Source organism: Watersipora subatra, chromosome 7 (genome assembly GCF_963576615.1).
Source record: "Watersipora subatra chromosome 7, tzWatSuba1.1, whole genome shotgun sequence".
Lineage (NCBI taxonomy): Eukaryota > Metazoa > Bryozoa > Gymnolaemata > Cheilostomatida > Watersiporidae > Watersipora > Watersipora subatra.
This window is the reverse complement of record NC_088714.1, coordinates 35,702,218-35,723,185: the sequence shown is the minus strand read 5'-3', so window position 1 is coordinate 35,723,185 and position 20,968 is coordinate 35,702,218. Positions and strand designations below refer to the sequence as shown.

Here is a 20,968-nt window from a genome sequence, read left to right as displayed (position 1 = left end):
TATACAAGTGGTGACATCATCAACTAATTATAGGGTGGAGTAAGTGTAGGCAGTATCTACTATACAGGTGGTGACATCATCAACTAATTATAGAGTCAAATGAGCGTAAGTTGATAGCAGAGAACCTCTCGGACAGTGTCTTTTATTACTATTTGCGCTCTGAAATTTCATCAATAATTTACAATAACTAATCACGTAGCAAGAGGATGTAATTGAAGTTTTCTACGAATAAAACTTGAGTTTGTAATACTTGAGACTATAATACAAAAATATTGTATGGATGAAATGCCCAAGTCATCACCTGACTAACTATTTGTGAGGTCTGTTTCTAGTTGCATAATTTGCAGTTGGTAACTGGCTCATATTACTAGTTTATTTTTATCCAACTAAATATTCTTTGTATTAACTTTTATTATTTTAAAGCCTCATAGCCATTTATGTTTGCTCTTTTAAAACAATTCTTACCTCGCAATTGGTTCCTGCAAATCCCTCCGCACATTTGCAGAGATAGTTTCCATTTGGCTGTATTTCACACACTCCTCTTCGCATACAAGGATCTGAGCTGCAAACTGAATGCTCACAATTAGAGCCACTATAACCAGGCACACAGATGCAGGAGTGGCTGTTTGAAGTGTCAAGGCATGTTCCACGATTTTGACACGGACTTGACAAGCACCCATCAGTGCTGATATTGCAGCTCTCACCTTGAAAGCCCAGATCGCATTGGCAGATGCGGCTGCCATTACCTAATCTTTGACACACTCCATTTTTACATGGGCTTTCTACACAAACATCACTTTCACAAGAATCACCGTAATATCCGGATAGGCATCGACAACTGTAAGCATTTACTTCATCTGTGCATGTGCCGTTGTTTTGGCACGGATCATTTGAGCACTCATCTACTTCCATGTCACAAGCCACTCCTGTGAATCCTGCTAAACAGTGGCAAGTCGAAGCTCCTCGAGTGGACACGCATTTACCATTTTTGCAATTGCCACTTATCTTGCACAAGTCTACCTCACAATCTTTTCCCTCAAAACCTGGATTGCAAGCGCATGAGTAGGTTCCTATGGAATCGATACATACCCCATTTCCAGAGCAGTTGGTGAAAATACACTCGTTTATGTTTCTATAACATGTTTTTCCTTCATATCCCTTGTCACAGTCACAAAAAAGACCTTTGGGGGTTCCTCTACATGTCCCATGGTCACAAGGATTGAAAACATCTGAACAAAGATTAACTGAGCATGACTTGCCCACAAACCCATCATCACATATACATGTGTAGTCATTTATGCCATCTACACATCGTGAGTTTTTAGAACAAAAGCCTGTAGCGCATTCATCAATATCTTTTTCACACAAATGACCCGTATATCCGGGTGGACACTGACAGCTAAAATTCCCAACTTCAGGTTTGCATGTACCTCGAATGCATTTTGAAGGTGAACACAAATCTGTCTCACACAAAATGCCTGCTTTACCTGGTGGACAAATACATTCAAAATCATTGACTAGATTATTACATGCTCCAGCCTGGCAAGGAGAGGAAGCACAGTCATTTTTCTTAGCTGTACAATGTCTTCCTTCATATCCAGCGAAACATTCGCAAGAGTAGTTTTGTGGTAAAGGTAGGCAATGACCATGTTTGCAAGGTGAAGGAAAACATAGGTCTTGTTCACAAAGCCTTCCGAGTTTACCATCTGGGCAGATACATTCAAAGCCAGTGAGGTTGCTCACACAGATTCCACCATTGTGACAAACCGTATTAGCGCAATGGTCTACTTTTGTTCTACAGTTATTGCCAGTAAATCCTGCATCGCAGCTGCATGACACTCCATTAAGTCTAACATGGCATGTTCCATTGAGGCCACAGTCAAGCAAACTGCAAAGATCAACAGAACAATCAGATCCAGAAAATCCAGACAAACAGCTACAGCGAAAATTTCCAGCATAGTCCAAACAAGTAGCATTGTTCATACATGGATCTGATACACAACTATTGAGTGCTGCTTCACACCAAACACCTGTCCAACCAAAGTCACACATGCAAGCATAGCTTCCATCGGTTCCAACACATCGACCATTGATACATGGGCTTGCACTACATAAATCAGAGGAACATAGTCTGTCTACAAACCCTGGCTTGCACTGACATCTGAAGCCATTGATTTCATCTATGCAACTAGCATTGTTGTGACACGGGTTATACAGACAGTCATCGTAATTGGTCTCACATAGTTTACCAGTGTAACCTGGCTCACAAATACATAAACTACCACCTGAAATTCTTTGACACACACCATTCTGACATGGATTAGTTTGGCATTCATCAACTTCACACTTTGAACCTGAAAAGCCAATCGGGCAGAGGCATGTAAAATTACTAGTGCCATCTATACAGCTTCCTCCATGTAGGCAGCTGTTTCCTGAGCAATCATTGATGTTAGTTTCACAATGCAAACCCATATATCCATTTAAACAATTACACCGATATCCCCCAAGCAAGGGTACGCAGTCTCCAAACTTACAAAGTGAGGGATTGCAAAAGTCTTTATCGCATAAACTACCACCAAATCCGACCGCGCAACGACATCTGTAGCCATTGACTTGTGTAATACAAGTAGCATTATTCAAGCAAGGATCTGAAATACAGCGATCAAAGTTCTCGTCACAGTTAGCTCCGGTGTAGCCGCTAAAGCATGCACATCTGTATCCATCAACAACTCGAACGCAGGATCCTTGAACGCATGAAGATGTATTGCAGTAGTCATGTTCACAAAGCTCACCATAAAATCCAGTTGAACAAATGCATTCAAATCCTCCAACTTTATCATAACAACGTCCATTCATACAAGGGTTTGATGCACACTCATCAATATTATCTCGACATTGGGTACCACTGAATCCAGGACTGCAAGTGCAATTAGCTTTACCAGGAGAACGATTACAGGTTCCATTACCGCAATTTGCAGCAACACACAAATCCAAGCTACAATCTTTTCCGCTGTATCCATCTGTACACGTGCAAAAATAATCATTTACATGATCCGTACACACCGCAAAATTCTGACACGGATCTGCCAAACAGTCATCTATATTCACACTGCACATTTGACCGCTCCAACCTGGCTGACACAGACAATCAACTCCATCAAAAGTCGTAAAACATGTACCATGCTGACAGAATGAGCATAGATCAACATCACAGTTTCTACCACTAAAACCGGGGTCACATTTACATGTATAGTTACGGTCAACACCGAAACACGTACCTTTATAACATGGATTTGGTAGGCATAGGTCCATCGAACATGAGTCACCCGTGAAGCCATCATAGCAATTACATGTGTAGTTGCCATTAGAGCTTACGGAACATTTACCTCTATTGTCACATGGGTCACTTGCACACAAATCGCTAGAGCACTGATAACCTCCATCTAAAGGAGTGCATACTCCATATGAACATGGATTTGAAGCACATAAATCAATGGAACAATTTTTTCCTACTGTTCCAAGTGGACAAGCACAACTGTAATCGTTGATGAGATCAGTACAAAACCCTTTGTGACAAGGGCTATCAAAGCATTCATCAGTGTTAACCTCACAAAAAGCGCCTTCGTAGCCAGGAAAACATTGACAATAAAATCCTCCAGTAGCTTCAACACACTTGCCTTGGTTAAGACAAGGTGATGATAAGCATTCCTTAATGACTTCAGTACATGTTTTTCCTGCGTAGTCCGTTTTGCAATTGCAGAAGAAGTCATTCGCAACTTGAATGCAACTCCCATCATTATCACACGGGTTAGGATCACAGTAATCATATTCGCAATCTTTTCCATAGTATCCTGCTGGACATAGGCACTGATAACCCCCAATAAGGTTTTGGCAGGTGCCATTATTTCTACATGGTGAGGATTGACATTCCTTGATAAGGGAATAACAAAACCTGCCAGTATAGCCAGCTGAGCAAGCGCATTGACCAGCCTTGTCACCTTCTAGAATGCATTCACCATATACGCAAACCATCTTATCACAGACATAAGAGTTACATGTTTCCCCAGAATATCCTACCGGACATGTGCAATTGAAGCCTCCTACTTCTCTAACACACGAACCGTTGTTAGCGCAGGGAGATGGCTCACAGAGATCTTTTTGGCAGTGGTCACCATCAAAACCAGGAAGGCAGTCACACGCATATGATCCTGAGAGGTTAATACAAGTTGCATTGTTTAAACAAGGCATCGTTTGACATTCGTTAATGTCTTTTTCACATCGTATTCCGTCAAACCCGTAATGGCAAATGCAAGTGAAACCATTAGCGCTACCTTTGCAGATTCCATGGCCACAGGGATCAGGCTGGCAGTAATTCTGGTCGCATAAGTTGCCATAATATCCAACATCACATCTACATTGATACCGTTTGTCATTTGCTTTTGGTTCACAGAGTCCATTTGAACCACAAGGACCATTGTTGTCACATACATACATCTGGCATAAGTCACCTGCATACCCATCTGGACATTTACAAGAATATTTACCTCGTTCATTAACACATAATGCACCATTGTAACAGCGATTTTCCTGACATCCCTTGACAAGTATGCTACAATTTTTACCGGTGAATCCATCTGAACAAGAACAATCAAAGCCATCATCTTGTTTGATACACTTGCCTGCAAAACACGGGTTAGGATGACAGTAGTCCAACTCACAATGTTTTCCAAAAAACCCTGAAAGACACTCGCATTCATAACCGTTAAGCGAGTTAACGCAAGAAGCATTATTCAGGCAAGGATATGACATGCAGCTATTGTTGGAGATTTGACACAGCTCTCCAGTGTAGCCATCTTGACATGAGCATGTGAAACCTCCGACGTTGTCGCAACAGGTTCCTGCATTTTGGCATGGGTTTGACATGCACTCATCTAAATCCACTTGACATAGTTCACCTACAAACCCTGCTAAGCACAAGCACTTATATCCGTGTTTCAGTCCGACACAAGTTCCATTGTTCATGCAGTGATTGCCCATGCATAAATTCAGATCACATGTTGTTCCAGCGAATCCTTCAGGACATTCACATTGGTAGGTATTCACTAGATTAGAGCAAGTGGCATTGTTAAAGCATGGATTACTTTGGCAGTGGTCAACTTCCGTCTCACAAAACTCTCCAGTGAAATTCCAAGGACATAAGCACTCCATTCTTCCTAAAGGCAAGCGACTGCATGTACCCCCATTTTGACAAAGCTGTGCATGACAACGATCAGTGTCGCAGGTCACTCCAGTGTACCCATCCGCGCATTTGCAAACATAGCCCTTGTTTGTGTTTATACATTCACCTCCATTTAGGCAAGGTGAAGATTTGCATTCATCAGCTTTTTTTTCGCATTGTACACCTTGGTAACCATGGTAACATCTACAGACAAAGCCACGCTCTGTAACTATACATGTGCCATTGTTTTTACAGGTGTCGCTGCTGCATACATGTTTGCGACATGTCTCACCTGAGGTGCCATTACTGCAAATACACTCGAAGTCTGTGAACTTATTTATACATGTTGCATTGTTAGCGCACGGGTGAGAATCGCAATGATTCCGTAGTGTCTGACATCTGTCACCAAAATATTCAGGTGGGCACAAACATGAAGAGCCATTGACTTGCGGAACACATGTGCCATTGTTCATACATCTATTAATGGTACAAAAATCATTTGAGCAGTTTTCTCCCCCAAATCCAGCCAAACACTTGCACATGTAGCCATCAACTTGATCAACACAAATAGCCCCATTTTCACAGTTGTGGCTGCTACAGTCATCAATGTCTATTTCACATAATCTTCCCGTAAAACCTGCTATACAATGGCATTCAAATCTTCCTAGAGGCTTTCCACGGCATTTTGCATTGTGTTGACATTTTTGCAAGCCACAAACATCGATCTCACAGTTTTTTCCTGCAAACCCATCTTTACATTGACAAAAGTAGTCGTCTAACTTGTCGTTACAGATAGCTTGATTTTGACACGGCGCCGATGCACAATCATCCGAGTTGGTCGTACAGTTTTCACCCTCATAGCCAGCGTTGCATGTGCACTTATAGTTCCCTGAACTGGTCATATTGCAAAATCCATTTGTGCAAGGATTTGAAGAACAGCGATCGACATCACATAAGGCTCCGCTAAAGCCATCTATACACTTACAACTAAATGAGTTGATTCCATCGATACAGACTCCGGCGTTATAACAAGGACTGGACTCGCAATCATCTATCCTATTCTCACATCGTGCTCCGGTATAATCTGGAGGGCAGTCACAAATATATCTCTTACTTGAATAACCCATCGTACAATTTCCTCCATTTAAACAAGGCAAAAGCGAGCAAGTATTAGTTTCACATGTTTTCCCTGAATAACCAGTCGCGCATTGGCAAGAAAAGTCAAGCAGTCCAGCTAAGCAAGTACCTGAGTTTTTGCATGGATTCGAAATACAAGGATCAATATTAGTAGCACAAGTCAGACCCGTGTAGCCAGTTGGGCATAAACATCTGAATTCATCAGAATCCTCTATACAAACACTATTGTGATGACAAGGGTTTGACCTGCAACCGTCAATCTCACAGTTTGACCCATTAAATCCTGGTCTGCGAGTGCAATTATAACCACTCATCGAGTCCATACAAGTGCCATTATTGGTACAGACTTGACTGGCGTGTGTGGAAGTATTTACATCACACCTTATTCCTTGGAATCCAGCTGGGCAATTACAGTATGGTTTCCCACTTACTGGATGGTTGCATGTACCACCATTCCTACAAAGAATACTTATTATGTTGATAAAGATAACAAGTTTTACAACTTGTTTGGATTAGAATGGAGAAATACCATTCAAAGTTTAAGGCGAAACAATTCCTACAAGTTGACATAATTTTTTTGTTTATGATAGATTTTCAAGCAGCTGCTCTGTGTATTATTTTTTGTTATCGATCACATTAATGATAGTGGATGCTTTCTAAACAGACAGAACATGTAATGGGTGGTGTAGTTGTAATACAGAGATGATTAGATAAAGACTAGATAAGTTATTTAGTTATAGTACAGATATAAGTACATACAAGCAGGTTTAGTGATATAGTTATAATACAGATGTGAATACATACAAGCAAGGGTTGTGCTGACCACACACAACTGCTCCGCAATGTTGGCCTGTCAAACCATCAGGACAGATACAAGAATAACTGGAATTCTGCGTCAGACAGCTGCCTCCATTTAGACACAGGCTTTCAGCACAAGGATCTTCTTTCTGATCACAGAGGTGACCTTCATACCTGCAGCCAGTTAGGGTTAGGTTTAGAATGTGTGAGTTGTGCACACATGTGCTCATCAAAACTCAAAGTGAAGTATGTCACTACTGTATGAATATGATTGTTACTACATTCGATCCAAGTCTGATTGTTTGTTTATTGCCAACAGCCATACTTTTAGCCTTTTTCATTCAACATCCTTTTTTGGAATGTTTTGCAATTTCTGCATGATCAACTTTTTAAAAAATTTAATCTTTTCATAGGAGAAGTTAAATAACTAATTTTAGCTACCTCGCTACGGCTCTACAGGTCATCTGTTCCCTTATCTGTTCCCTTATGATAATATACTTCATGAATATATACGTATACCGCATGACCTATATGCATGACCTATATGTATATACTTACTGCAAGACCTTTATACATATTAAATGACATTTGTACATTTTGCAAGACTTATACACCAACTATACAGCCTGTAGACACTTGACCTATGAACACCCTGAACAACCTACATAATACTGTATGACATATATTTATGACCTATATAATACTGTATGACCTATATGTATGACCTATATAATACTGTATGACCTATATGATTCCAATCCCATCTTGTAAAATGTTACTAAATATACTGCTCGCTTTTGAAAGTTGTGAGAAAACCATATCAAGACGTGTAACAAGGCGACACTGTCATCATCTAGCAAACTGGAAACTTTTGTTTATCATTCAAAGCAGGCAGCAGACGTTCTATTAGATTTTGGTTCCAGTGCTGCTTTCAAAGGAATTCAGCAATATGATATACATGTAAGTCTTAGCACTTACCCAGCTGCACATGCGCAGAAGAAGGAACCTATTGTGTTCACACATGTACCTCCGTTAACACACGGCTTGCTGCGCTTGCACTCATTCACGTCATACTAAAAGAGGGCAGTGGCGCTGTTCTTTAAATATGAGCATGATACTACAGGAAGTAGTAAATTTTGGATTAAATATCATACATTGAGCGTTACATATCATGCATTGGGCATTACATATCACACATTACGTATTATATATCATGCATTATGTGTTACATATCATACATTGTGCTTTACATATCATGCATTGTGCATTACATGTCATGCATTGTGCCTTACATATCATGCATTGTGTATTGCAAATCATGCATTGAGCATTACATGTCATGCATTATGTATTACATATCATACATTGTGCATTACATATCATGCATTGTGCATTACATGTCATGCATTGTGCATTACACCTATGAATATGTTCCTTATTACATGACTTATTTTGTATTTCAAATAACTCCTATACATTACATATTACTCAGTATCTCCATATGAATTAAAGATGGAAATCACGAGGGTTGGGATGCCTCAGAACTGCACTGCGCCATTGCAGTATGCAGTAATTGTGCAGTGCATTACAGTTTCTAATGCAAATTAGACATTTACTGCTACTGCAACTGTGTTCCTACTGCTAATTACCCACTGTGATATTTTGTGCATTTATTTCCATGACACAATACCTGAAACCCAGCAATTCATGTATACTGCAAATGCGCATTCTTCAAAACTTGAAAATGCATGTGTACTGCAACTGCGCCTATATGCGTGATCTACAGTATATACCTAATATTATCTGAATATATACATACTGAATGACCTATATGTATGATCTAATATACCTAGTGTCATCTGAATATATACATGCTGCATGGCCTAATTGCATGATTTATGTGCTTAGTGTCATCTGCATACCTATACACAGTCTGTACGACCTATATTCATGCCCTGTGTACACAAAGTCAATCAACTATCCACAGTTAATGCAGCAGTACTTTTGATGCTTCCTTTTGATATAGCATATGTCCCTCGTGGCTTCAAATAATCTAACAGGTCATTGTGTCTTAATCATTTTTAAAACACAATGAGTAAATTGGTAAAATTTAGGAAGACTTTACAAGAAAATTTGACAAACTTTATAAAGCAGAGATGTTTTTTTTGTTTTGGTCTGTGTTAAAATCAAATTTAAATTTGTCTCTTCAGTTATGCCTTTTTTGGGAGAGTGTGTTCAGATATTGCTGATACTGAATGTTCACTGCTTTGTTTGTAATACTTTTTTACTTGAGTCTGCAAAGTTGCAGAAATGGACTATGAAAGCAAATAATACAGTAATAATGTGCTGCAAATAACATGCCAATATTGCTGACTGATATGTGGACATATCGATCGTCGAATATAAAGATTCTTTATAAAAAATCACCCAAATAACATAAAATTGTCTGTCCAATAACCATTTTGGTAAAACACATATACTGTACTTAGTCAGTTCCTGATCTCCTTTAGCCTTCAGGCTAAAGTTAAATGATTTCATAACATTATGCTTACTTGGCAGCGGTCACCTCGGAATCCTTTAGAGCAGTGACAGATTGGCACACCATTGCTGATTTGACAGTGCCGGGGAGATGTGTTGTTCATAATGCATACTACTTGTTCGCATAGATTTATCTGGCACTGAGGTCCTCCATAGGCACCTATGCATTGGCACTCATATGCTCCCGCTTTTCTTTGGCATAACCCTCCATTGCCACAAGGGTATGATTTTGGATCACATAAATCTGTAGTCAATGAAAATATGGCATCAGTTTTAAAAAAAAACGTTTTGTCAACAACCATTTAAATTTTAGCGATGTAAGTTTTGCTTGTTGCTCTTGAGATAATGACAACAATGAACAGATAGGAGGAACACTTCAAAATATTAGTTCAACGATCAAGCGCCAACCTGTAGTGCAGTTCTCTCCAGTGTATCCATCAATACAATCGCATCTATAGTTTCTCTCTAGCCCTATGCAAGTACCAAAGGCTCCACATGGGCTTGGTTGGCACAGGTTCCGCTAGAACAAAATTAGTGCAAATATGGGGTTGTGTTTTTTCACATTGGTCATATAGACATACAGGTAAAGGCAGCTGATGTGTACATTATAGCACTTTGTTGAAAGGGTATATGGAGAAGGGAGGGAGAAAAAGTAATCCCAAACTAATGTGAACACGGTTTTTGGATATTCTGGCTGAGATGCCGGTGAAAGAGACTCTGTCCATAGCTCTCCAAAATTGTTATAAGGCTCTGAAAGAACTACATAGAACTCAGATGCCTAGAGGACAGTATGGACATGGTGACATACTCTGAACTGAATTGAGCCAAACCAGACTGTGTTGTCAGGAGTGCACTCGGGGATCAGCCAGAAGGACTCTAGCCGATACATTGTCGGAAGCCTGTCTTAATGGCCGGTCTGACATGCCTTACGACTCTCTGGTAGATTGATCCATCCATCCAGGAGCCTGCTCCATGAGTTTTGTCCTCTGAGGTTATTCTCAAAACCGAGTCAAGTGTAGTCATGTAGTGCCTAAACCTTACAAATCAACTTCTACACTGCCACACCGGCGTCAGGGTTAACACGTACACGGGAATGAAGGACCACCAGGTGAATGATGAACCACCCCTCTTCGGCTTGAGTGTTGTACCTTCGGGTGAAAAAATGCTTGAGCCTGGAGTGCCAGCCTACCTAGAAGACCTGTTTGCGGCAGCTTGAAGGAACTGCACAAAGCCGGGGCAGGCCAAGCGGCTGGCACGATTGCTGACACCCTACCAGAGTACGTTTAGCCCCGGCTATGGAAGTGTGGGACAAACCTCCAAGGTGGAGCATTCTATTTCAATGAAGGAGGGAACCTGGCCAAGTCAGCAGCTTCCCTATCGGCTAGGGTCAGAAAAAGAGACACTGCTCAACTTCCTGAGGCGCTGAGGAACTTCATGCTCGGATTCCATGAGTTAAAGTATTAAGTTCAGGACCTGCTGAGCAAGAGGCTCATTGAGCCGACTGGAGGTGCTTAGAGTTTCCTGATGGTGTTGGTCAAAGAGAAGAATGGCAAGCGGCACTTCTGCACTTACTGCCAACTGCCGGTGACGACAGTCGTCGGTAGTTGACGCGAAACGACTTACCCCTTTTCTCGGATCGGCGAAAGCTTCGATGCACTGAACCTGATCGGTGGCTACTGACAAGTACCCTTGGGCACCAATGCACCGAAGCAGTTAGCGTTTGCTACCCTCTCTAACCTGTAGAAGAAGATCCTGCCCTGTGGTCTCACCTACTCCACCTTTTAAAGGCTAATGGAGTGCGCACTACAGGGCTTGCATGGGAAGTCGCTCTTGCTTTTCCTAGATAAGATCATCAGCATCACTCCTGACTTTGATCCTCACCTGCACTGGCTGGATAAACTGTACCAGCAACCAAAGGAAGTTAGACTGAAAGGAAGTTCGACTGAAAGGAGCTAGAATAAAGCTGTAACTCTCCAAGTGTGAGCTACTCCAGTCACAGGTGCGTTACTTAAGCCATGTGGTTAGCGCTGGTGTATCTACTGACCCAAAGAAAACGTGGGTGATCCAAGAATGGCTAACTACTTCGGTGGCTCAGCGAGCTGCAAGGCTTCCTTGGTGTGGCAGGTTACTACCAGCAGTATATCCTGAGCTTCGCTACCACAGCACAGCCTCTGCACCGGTTGAAAGAAAAAAGGTGAGAAACGGACCTTGGGCAAGAAGGAGCGGACAGCCTTTGAGGAACTGAAAGAGCATTTGTCCTTGGCACCTGTGCTTGCTCACCTTGACCTTAGCCAGCCGTATATCTTGAACACAGATGCCAGCAGCTGCGGAGAGAAAGCTGTGCTCTCACAAGTGCAGGATGAGACTAATAGAACTACTGCAATCTTCAGCAAGATTTTGGCACCCACAGAAAGGAACTACTGTGTTAGCTGAAGAAAGCTGTTGGCTGCGGTATAGCCCCTGAAGCATTTCCTGCCCTATCTTTATGGATGGCAGTTCTTTCTTCACACAGACCATGCTTTTTGAATGGTTGTGCAGGAAAAAGGAACCCTCGAATCATGTAGCTAGGTGGCTAGAAATCCTAGCCGAGTTCCACTACACGAAATATTTGTAGAGCTTCATGCTTCAGTTGCGTGTCAGCTTGCATGTAGGTATAACAGTCATGTGCTAGCTTACAACGGGGTATAACAGTCAAGTGCTAGCTTACAAGGGGGTATAGAAGTCATGTGCTAGCTTACAAGGGGGTATAGCAGTCATGTGCTAGCTTACAAGAGGGTATAGCAGTCATGCGCTAGCTTACAAGAAGGTATAGCAGTCATGTGCTAGCTTACAAGGGGTTGTAGCAGTCATGTACTAGCTTACAAGGGAGTATAGCAGTCATGTGCTAGCTCACAAGGGGGTATAGCAGTCATGTGCTAGCTTACAAGGTGGTGTAGCAGTCAAGTGCTAGTTTACAAGGGGGTATAGCAGTCATGTGCTAGCTTACATGTAGGAGTAGGTGAAAGGCAAAATGATATTTTGGCACAAATTCAAGTACAATGAGGTGATTCGGAAAAACGCATAATAAATATCAGCATACACAATTTGTTGAATCTATATGAAATAAAAGCATTTATTTATAAAATGAAAAATACAACAAGTGAATAAGCATTTAAAGATTATTCTGTACTTGGATATTTCAATTTGACTTCATAACAATGCCAGCAGCCAGAAATACATGTCTATAGGAATGCAGGCAAACTAAAAAATTCTGTTAATGACAAAGAATTGTAATTTATACTTGTAGCTCACAGAACTAAAACTTTTGCAAAGATCACAGTTGTGTGCAAAGGTAAGTTCATTGGCTTGACTTAAAATCTAATATTAATGGAGATAGAGTTAAAGAGAAGTATTTATTGCAGTCTTTAGAGAGTCACTAAAATAGATAAAAACACGCCATCATTATGTTCATTTTTTAAAAACTTACTTCACAATTATTCCCTCCAAAACCTGGCAGACAAAGACACCGATAGCCATTCTTGTGAACCTGACAAATGCCTGAGTTTAGACAAGTAGAGTTAGTGCAGAAGCTTTGTTGGCAATTGTTTCCTGTGTACCCTGCAAGTAAACAGTAATGTACGATACCACTCTAATAGGATGACTTGGCAGTTGTTTCCTGTGTACCCTGCAAGTAAACAGTAATGTACGATACCGCTCTAATAGGATGACTTGGCAGTTGTTTCCTGTGTACCCTGCAAGTAAACAGTAATGTATGATACCACTCTAATAGGATGACTTGGCAGTTGTTTCCTGTGTACCCTGCAAGTAAACAGTAATGTACGATACCACTCTAATAGGATGACTTGGCAGTTGTTTCCTGTGTACCCTGTAAGTAAACAGTAATGTATGATACCATTCTAATAGGATGACTTGGCAGTTGTTTCCTGTGTACCCTGCAAGTAAACAGTAATGTATGATACCATTCTAATAGGATGACTTGGCAGTTGTTTCCTGTGTACCCTGCAAGTAAACAGTAATGTATGATACCACTCTAATAGGATGACTTGGCAGTTGTTTCCTGTGTACCCTGCAAGTAAACAGTAATGTATGATACCATTCTAATAGGATGACTTGGCAGTTGTTTCCTGTGTACCCTGTAAGTAAACAGTAATGTATGATACCACTCTAATAGGATGACTTGGCAATTGTTTCCTGTGTACCCTGTAAGTAAACAGTAATGTATGATACCATTCTAATAGCATGACTTGGCAGTTGTTTCCTGTGTACCCTGCAAGTAAACAGTAATGTATGATACCATTCTAATAGAATGACTTGGCAGTTGTTTCCTGTGAACCCTGCAAGTAAACAGTAATGTATGATACCATTCTAATAGGATGACTTGGCAGTTGTTTCCTGTGTACCCTGTAAGTAAACAGTAATGTATGATACCACTCTAATAGGATGACTTGGCAGTTGTTTCCTGTGTACCCTGCAAGTAAACAGTAATGTATGATACCATTCTAATAGGATGACTTGGCAGTTGTTTCCTGTGTACCCTGCAAGTAAACAGTAATGTATGATACCATTCTAATAGGATGACTTGGCAGTTGTTTCCTGTGTACCCTGTAAGTAAACAGTAATGTATGATACCACTCTAATAGGATGACTTGGCAGTTGTTTCCTGTGAACCCTGCAAGTAAACAGTAATGTAGGATACCATTCTAATAGGATGACTTGGCAGTTGTTTCCTGTGTACCCTGTAAGTAAACAGTAATGTATGATACCACTCTAATAGGATGACTTGGCAGTTGTTTCCTGTGTACCCTGCAAGTAAACAGTAATGTATGATACCATTCTAATAGGATGACTTGGCAGTTGTTTCCTGTGTACCCTGTAAGTAAACAGTAATGTATGATACCATTCTAATAGGATGACTTGGCAATTGTTTCCTGTGTACCCTGTAAGTAAACAGTAATGTATGATACCATTCTAATAGCATGACTTGGCAGTTGTTTCCTGTGTACCCTGCAAGTAAACAGTAATGTATGATACCATTCTAATAGAATGACTTGGCAGTTGTTTCCTGTGAACCCTGCAAGTAAACAGTAATGTATGATACCATTCTAATAGGATGACTTGGCAGTTGTTTCCTGTGTACCCTGCAAGTAAACAGTAATGTATGATACCACTCTAATAGGATGACTTGGCAGTTGTTTCCTGTGTACCATGCAAGTAAACAGTAATGTACGATACCATTCTAATAGGATGACTTGGCAGTTGTTTCCTGTGTACCATGCAAGTAAACAGTAATGTACGATACCATTCTAATAGGATGACTTGGCAGTTGTTTCCTGTGAACCCTGTAAGTAAACAGTAATGTATGATACCATTCTAATAGCATGACTTGGCAGTTGTTTCATGTGTACCCTGTAAGTAAACAGTAATGTACGATACCATTCTAATAGGATGACTTGGCAGTTGTTTCCTGTGTACCCTGTAAGTAAACAGTAATGTATGATACCATTCTAATAGGATGACTTGGCAGTTGTTTCCTGTGAACCCTGTAAGTAAACAGTAATGTATGATACCACTCTAATAGGATGACTTGGCAGTTGTTTCCTGTGAACCCTGTAAGTAAACAGTAATGTATGATACCACTCTAATAGGATGACTTGGCAGTTGTTTCCTGTGAACCCTGTAAGTAAACAGTAATGTACGATACCATTCTAATAGGATGACTTGGCAGTTGTTTCCTGTGTACCCTGTAAGTAAACAGTAATGTATGATACCATTCTAATAGCATGTCTTGGCAGTTGTTTCCTGTGAACCCTGTAAGTAAACAGTAATGTATGATACCACTCTAATAGGATGACTTGGCAGTTGTTTCCTGTGAACCCTGTAAGTAAACAGTAATGTATGATACCACTCTAATAGGATGACTTGGCAGTTGTTTCCTGTGTACCCTGTAAGTAAACAGTAATGTATGATACCACTCTAATAGGATGACTACAACTACTTATCCTTTTGTTGTGTTCTTTCAATAGAATGACTCTTGCAGCTCTATAAACGATCAATATTCTGAAACGTTCTTACAAAGGTTATACAGCCAATCATTGGCACACTAAGTTAAATTACTGTATAAAATCAGAAACATTGGAAAAAAATCTGATAAAATATGCTGTATTTAATTTAATTCATTTGAAAGCCCGTAAACCTGATGGTAAATATTTCAGGTACATGCGCATAGAAACAAAGCAACTACATAATTAATATTAGTAAATATCATTTTTAATAACAAAAAAATTATTATGTACAAAACAAAATCTAAACCGGAAAAATAGTCAAGTCATAGTGTATGCTCCAATCTTTACTATAATAAAGATACGGCCACACATGCCGATTCTTTCGCTATAGTTGAAAGCCGCGACCATTTTCTGTTCAAAACCACATATAGAACTGAAGAATTATATAATATAAATATATATTGCATGTATTCAACTTCGTGCACCGACATTGCACCACATAGACACCTTGCTGTATAGCGGAATAATTGTGAACATATTTATTACACATGACGATCTATTACGGAGCACCCGTCTGCCAACGTACTAGTTTTTACTACAGTAAAGGCTTGTCAATTTCTCTGCTGCCACGGTTAGACGCTTTATTGTACATATCTAACCATATAACAACACATTATTAATCTTTATACAGCACGCATACAACACACCAGATAAACTCTTTATTGTACATATCTAACCATATAACAACACATTATTAATCTTTATACAGCACGCATACAACACACCAGATAAACTCTTTATTGTACATATCTAACCGTATAACAACACATTATTAATCTTTATACAGCACGCATACAACACACCAGATAAACGCTTCACTGTACATATCTAACCATATAACAACACATTATTAATCTTTATACAGCACGCATACAACACACCAGATAAACGCTTCACTGTACATATCTAACCGTATAACAACACATTATTAATCTTTATACAGCACGCATACAACACACCAGATAAACACTGAATAAATGCAGAAACGCTGAACTACTTTAAAGAAGTTTTCGAATTTTGGTAAACTTTTAACTAAACGTTTTATCACTTATGTTTGCAAACCTTTGTTATCATAACGGGTGACGATGAACCGTTGTTATCATAACGGGTGACGATGAACCTTTGTTATCATAACGGGTGACGATGAACCTTTGTTATCATAACGGGTGAAGATGAACCTTTGTTGTCATAACGGGTGACGATGAACCTTTGTTATCATAACGGGTGACGATGAACCTTTGTTATCATAACGGGTGACGATGAACCTTTGTTATCATAACGGGTGACGATGAACCTTTGTTATCATAACGGGTGACGATGAACCTTTGTTATCATAACGGGTGAAGATGAACCTTTGTTGTCATAACGGGTGACGATGAACCTTTGTTATCATAACGGGTGACGATGAACCTTTGTTATCATAACGGGTGACGATGAACCTTTGTTATCATAACGGGTGACGATGAACCTTTGTTATCATAACGGGTGACGATGAACCTTTGTTATCATAACGGGTGACGATGAACTGAGATATAATCACCAAATTTTAATTTCGAGAAGAATTATTCTTGATACCATTTTCCGGAAAACAATTTAGAAATAGCACGGCAAAAACGAAAAAATCATCACGTTTTATAGAGTTAATAGAATTCATAATAGAGTTTAAATTAACACGCCATTGAGCATGGAAATACCTATAAATTAATACGCTTTTATCAGAATTAAGGAAACGTAATGTAGCTAGGGGAAAAGTCTTCAAAGCAACTGAAATAAATTAGGAGAGCAAATAAATATAGATGTGAAATAAACAGCAAGTATGTAAACTACAAAACAGATGATTTGGTAATGATACAACTACTACAAACTGAGAAAATCAAATAAAAATAGCTATTTCGTTTGTACAGAACCTTCCCTACTTACGAACATTTGAGTTACGAACAACGGTACATACAAACATGTCTACGTGTATGTCTGCCGCTAATATCGACGCTATTAGCTACGGTATTACCGACGTGTTAGCGGCAGAAAGAGGCACTACTCGGAAGCACCACCCAGCATCCGCCTTCCTCTGCCCAGTTTGTTACAGCGCATAAGTACGTGAACGTATCTTCAGTGCGCAAAGAACTTTTTTTATTTTTACTGTACGTATTGTAAAGGACTTTACCTGCTTTTACTTGGCACAATCTAGGCTAATAAATAAAGAGAAGAGAGTGCGTGTAGTTTCATTCAGCTTTTTATTAGTGAAAGAAATTTCACTAGCCGAGGAGCGTACAGCTATCTGCTCTGCTCAACCAAGTGAGCGCGCTCCTTTATATACAATAATATCAACCGTTCCGGCAAGCGATAAGAACACCGGCTAACAAGGTGAATCAATAGGACCGCTAGTGCGTTGGTATGACAACAATTTAAGTGACGATAAGTGATAGCATAACCAGTGAAACAACGATATAATAAAAGGACAACACATACAATAGAATAAGACAACAACGATAAGTGATAGCATAACGATTAAAACAACGATATAATAAAAAGGACAACACATACAAAAAATAAGAAATGCATTGTCATGGCCTGGCGTCCACCACAGTATTCTCTCCATTTTATTAAATGTTTTTCAGTACAAACCAATACAGGTTACTTATACAAGCCTTAAACATACTTATATAAACTTTCAATATACTTATATAGGCCTTAAACATAATACATAATACGAAATATAGCACTGAAGCAACTTACGAACAAATTCACCTTACGAACGATCGTTCAGAGCATAACTCGTTCGTAAGTTGGAGAGCGTCTGTAGTTAGTACAACAATTGCCAAATTTTAATTTTGGGAGAATCTATTGTTGATATCGTTTTTGCTGAAAACAAATTAGCCCTAGTACAACGACGACAAAAAGGCATCGAGTTTCATAAAGCTAAAAGAGTTCATAGAGTTTCAATTAATACGTCATTTGGGTGTGAAAACAAAAAAAGATGTATACATATCGAGCAACAATGAGTGTAATTGCAAAAGCTTACTTGCTCTAGTGGTTAGTGCTCTAGTGGTAAGTGCTCTAGTGGTTAGTGCTCTAGTGGTTAGTGCTCTAGTGGTTAGTGCTCTAGTGGTTAGTGCTCTAGTGGTTAGTGCTCTAGTGGTTAGTGCTCTAGTGGTTAGTGCTCTAGTGGTTAGTGCTCTAATGGTTAGTGCTCTAGTGGTTAGTGCTTTAGTGGTTAGTACTGTAGTGGTTAGTGCTCTAGTGGTTAGTGCTCTAGTGGTTAGTGCTCTAGTGGTTAGTACTTTAGTGGTTAGTGCTCTAGTGGTTAGTGCTCTAGTGGTTAGTGCTCTAGTGGTTAGTACTTTAGTGGTTAGTGCTCTAGTGGTTAGTGCTCTAGTGGTTAGTGCTCTAGTGGTTAGTGCTCTAGTGGTTAGTGCTCTAGTGGTTAGTGCTCTAGTGGTTAGTACTTTAGTGGTTAGTGCTCTAGTGGTTAGTGCTCTAGTGGTTAGTGCTCTAGTGGTTAGTGCACCGGATTGCAAAACCGGCCGCAATATTTGTGAGTTAAATTCCAGCATAATGTGATATTCTAATTCCAAAATTTTAATAGCTATAGCTAGACTTACCAAAGGACAGACAGACAGACTACAAACTTTGAGAAATATAGGTTAGGATTGGTAAGAGACACTATCTTTATGCAAAGCATTGAGATTATTGCGGTGAACGTTAGTGCACAGTTGAAAGCCAGTATATTACCTGCTTTACATAGACAAGAGAAGGCACCAGAAGGTTCTCTAATGCAGCTACCATTGTTGAGGCACAGGCTAGGTTGGCAGGCATCTACGTCACACAAGTGGCCACTAAAGCCGTCAAGACAGGTGCAGATAAATCCTCCTGAGCCACTAGTTGAGCACAAGCCACCGTTCATACATGGAGAGCTGTCACATACACTTTCATTGCAAATCTTCCCTGAGTATCTGCAATATCAGTTTATCATGATGAGTAGCTCAGTAGGAGCCCGAAGAGTGGCTCAGTGGCTAACTAATGGATCGATAACTTATGTCGAACACTGAATTTTCAGACTTTCAGGACTTTTTCGGGTCACGGTTTCTTGCGCAAACTTTTTGATGCGGGCTACAAGTTCAGAGTCTATCTATTTTTCGTCGCGGTTAAATTCAGACAGATGTAGTTCATGCCATCAGTAGTTTGAAATTAAAAAAATAAAACGAATGATCATGCAGAGGTAACTCACAGGCGAATTTGCATTGTATTTTGAACTATTTATGCATCATCTAATCATCAGGCAATTTATCAAAGGAATCCAGTGCGAGCAAAGAACAAGAGATGCGGCTTATGAGCCGCCACTAGCTAGACGCTTCCGCAGCACCAAATAAAGAAATGTTTACTCGCTGAGGAGAGAATAAGGCAAATAGCTTCCGATTGCAGTACAATATGTAAGGCAACCTTTAGAATCCTTCCAAGGGTTAGCGCATAACTTTGAATTAAATTTAATTGATAAATTTTAGCTCATTTGTTATCATACAAAAAAGGTAGTATATGTGAAATTTCATGAATAAAATAATGTTTTTTTGCATTTTCTTGTTATTATCATTATGTTATTTATATACTGTATATAAACATAGATAGTTTCTTCGGCGTAAAAGTAGCAGCGCTAAAAAGTCCGTCACCAAAAGTTCCAGAAAAGCCAAAAGCCAGACAAAAAGCCCAAAAAGTCTGCGCCAGACAGTTTTTGACCGGAATATGCACTATGGAAATCCTTAACCTGAGCCAGGTGGTGCATTACAAGTGAATAGGTGGCTCACCCTGGTTGACATCGGCAGTCATAATCATTTGGCATGTCAGTACAGGTGCCATTATTATGACAGGGCATGGAGTCGCAGTCATTAATGTCTCTGTCACAAAGGGTATTTGTATAACCGGGCTGGCAGTTACACCGGAACTTTCCATCTGGAAGCTTCCTGGTGAGTAAAGATGATACTTTTACAGAGAAGTAATGAAAATGGTATTTGTCTGCATTGCATTGTACATTATTCATAGTATAATATATACACTATGAAACTATATGGTATGATTCTACCGTAAAACCTCTAATTGAATGCCATGTCACTCTATTTTTCCACCTTTCCTCTAGGGTCAATTGGAGCCAGCGCTCAAATAGACGCTGGCGGTCTATTTTCAAATGGCTCGTCAGAATTTTCCAAAGATAAAATTAGCCCTA

The 20,968-nt window shown here is 39.8% G+C and overlaps 1 protein-coding gene across 1 annotated transcript in view; it reads right to left on the bottom strand.

Annotated features, from left to right (window-relative positions):
* The window catches only part of LOC137400717 (protein eyes shut homolog), a 33,206-nt gene that overhangs the window by 1,345 nt on the left and 10,893 nt on the right, over positions 1-20,968 (bottom strand). The window contains exons 8-20 of the mRNA XM_068087051.1: positions 20,553-20,708; positions 19,486-19,706; positions 11,850-12,015; positions 10,840-10,960; positions 10,356-10,469; positions 10,100-10,211; positions 9,706-9,935; positions 8,132-8,226; positions 7,160-7,327; positions 6,399-6,811; positions 4,154-6,290; positions 1,671-3,862; positions 466-1,574 (exon numbers count right to left, since the gene is read on the bottom strand). Coding sequence (XP_067943152.1) covers positions 466-1,574; positions 1,671-3,862; positions 4,154-6,290; positions 6,399-6,811; positions 7,160-7,327; positions 8,132-8,226; positions 9,706-9,935; positions 10,100-10,211; positions 10,356-10,469; positions 10,840-10,960; positions 11,850-12,015; positions 19,486-19,706; positions 20,553-20,708 — 7,234 coding nt within the window. The remainder of the gene's footprint in view (positions 1-465; positions 1,575-1,670; positions 3,863-4,153; positions 6,291-6,398; positions 6,812-7,159; positions 7,328-8,131; positions 8,227-9,705; positions 9,936-10,099; positions 10,212-10,355; positions 10,470-10,839; positions 10,961-11,849; positions 12,016-19,485; positions 19,707-20,552; positions 20,709-20,968) is intronic.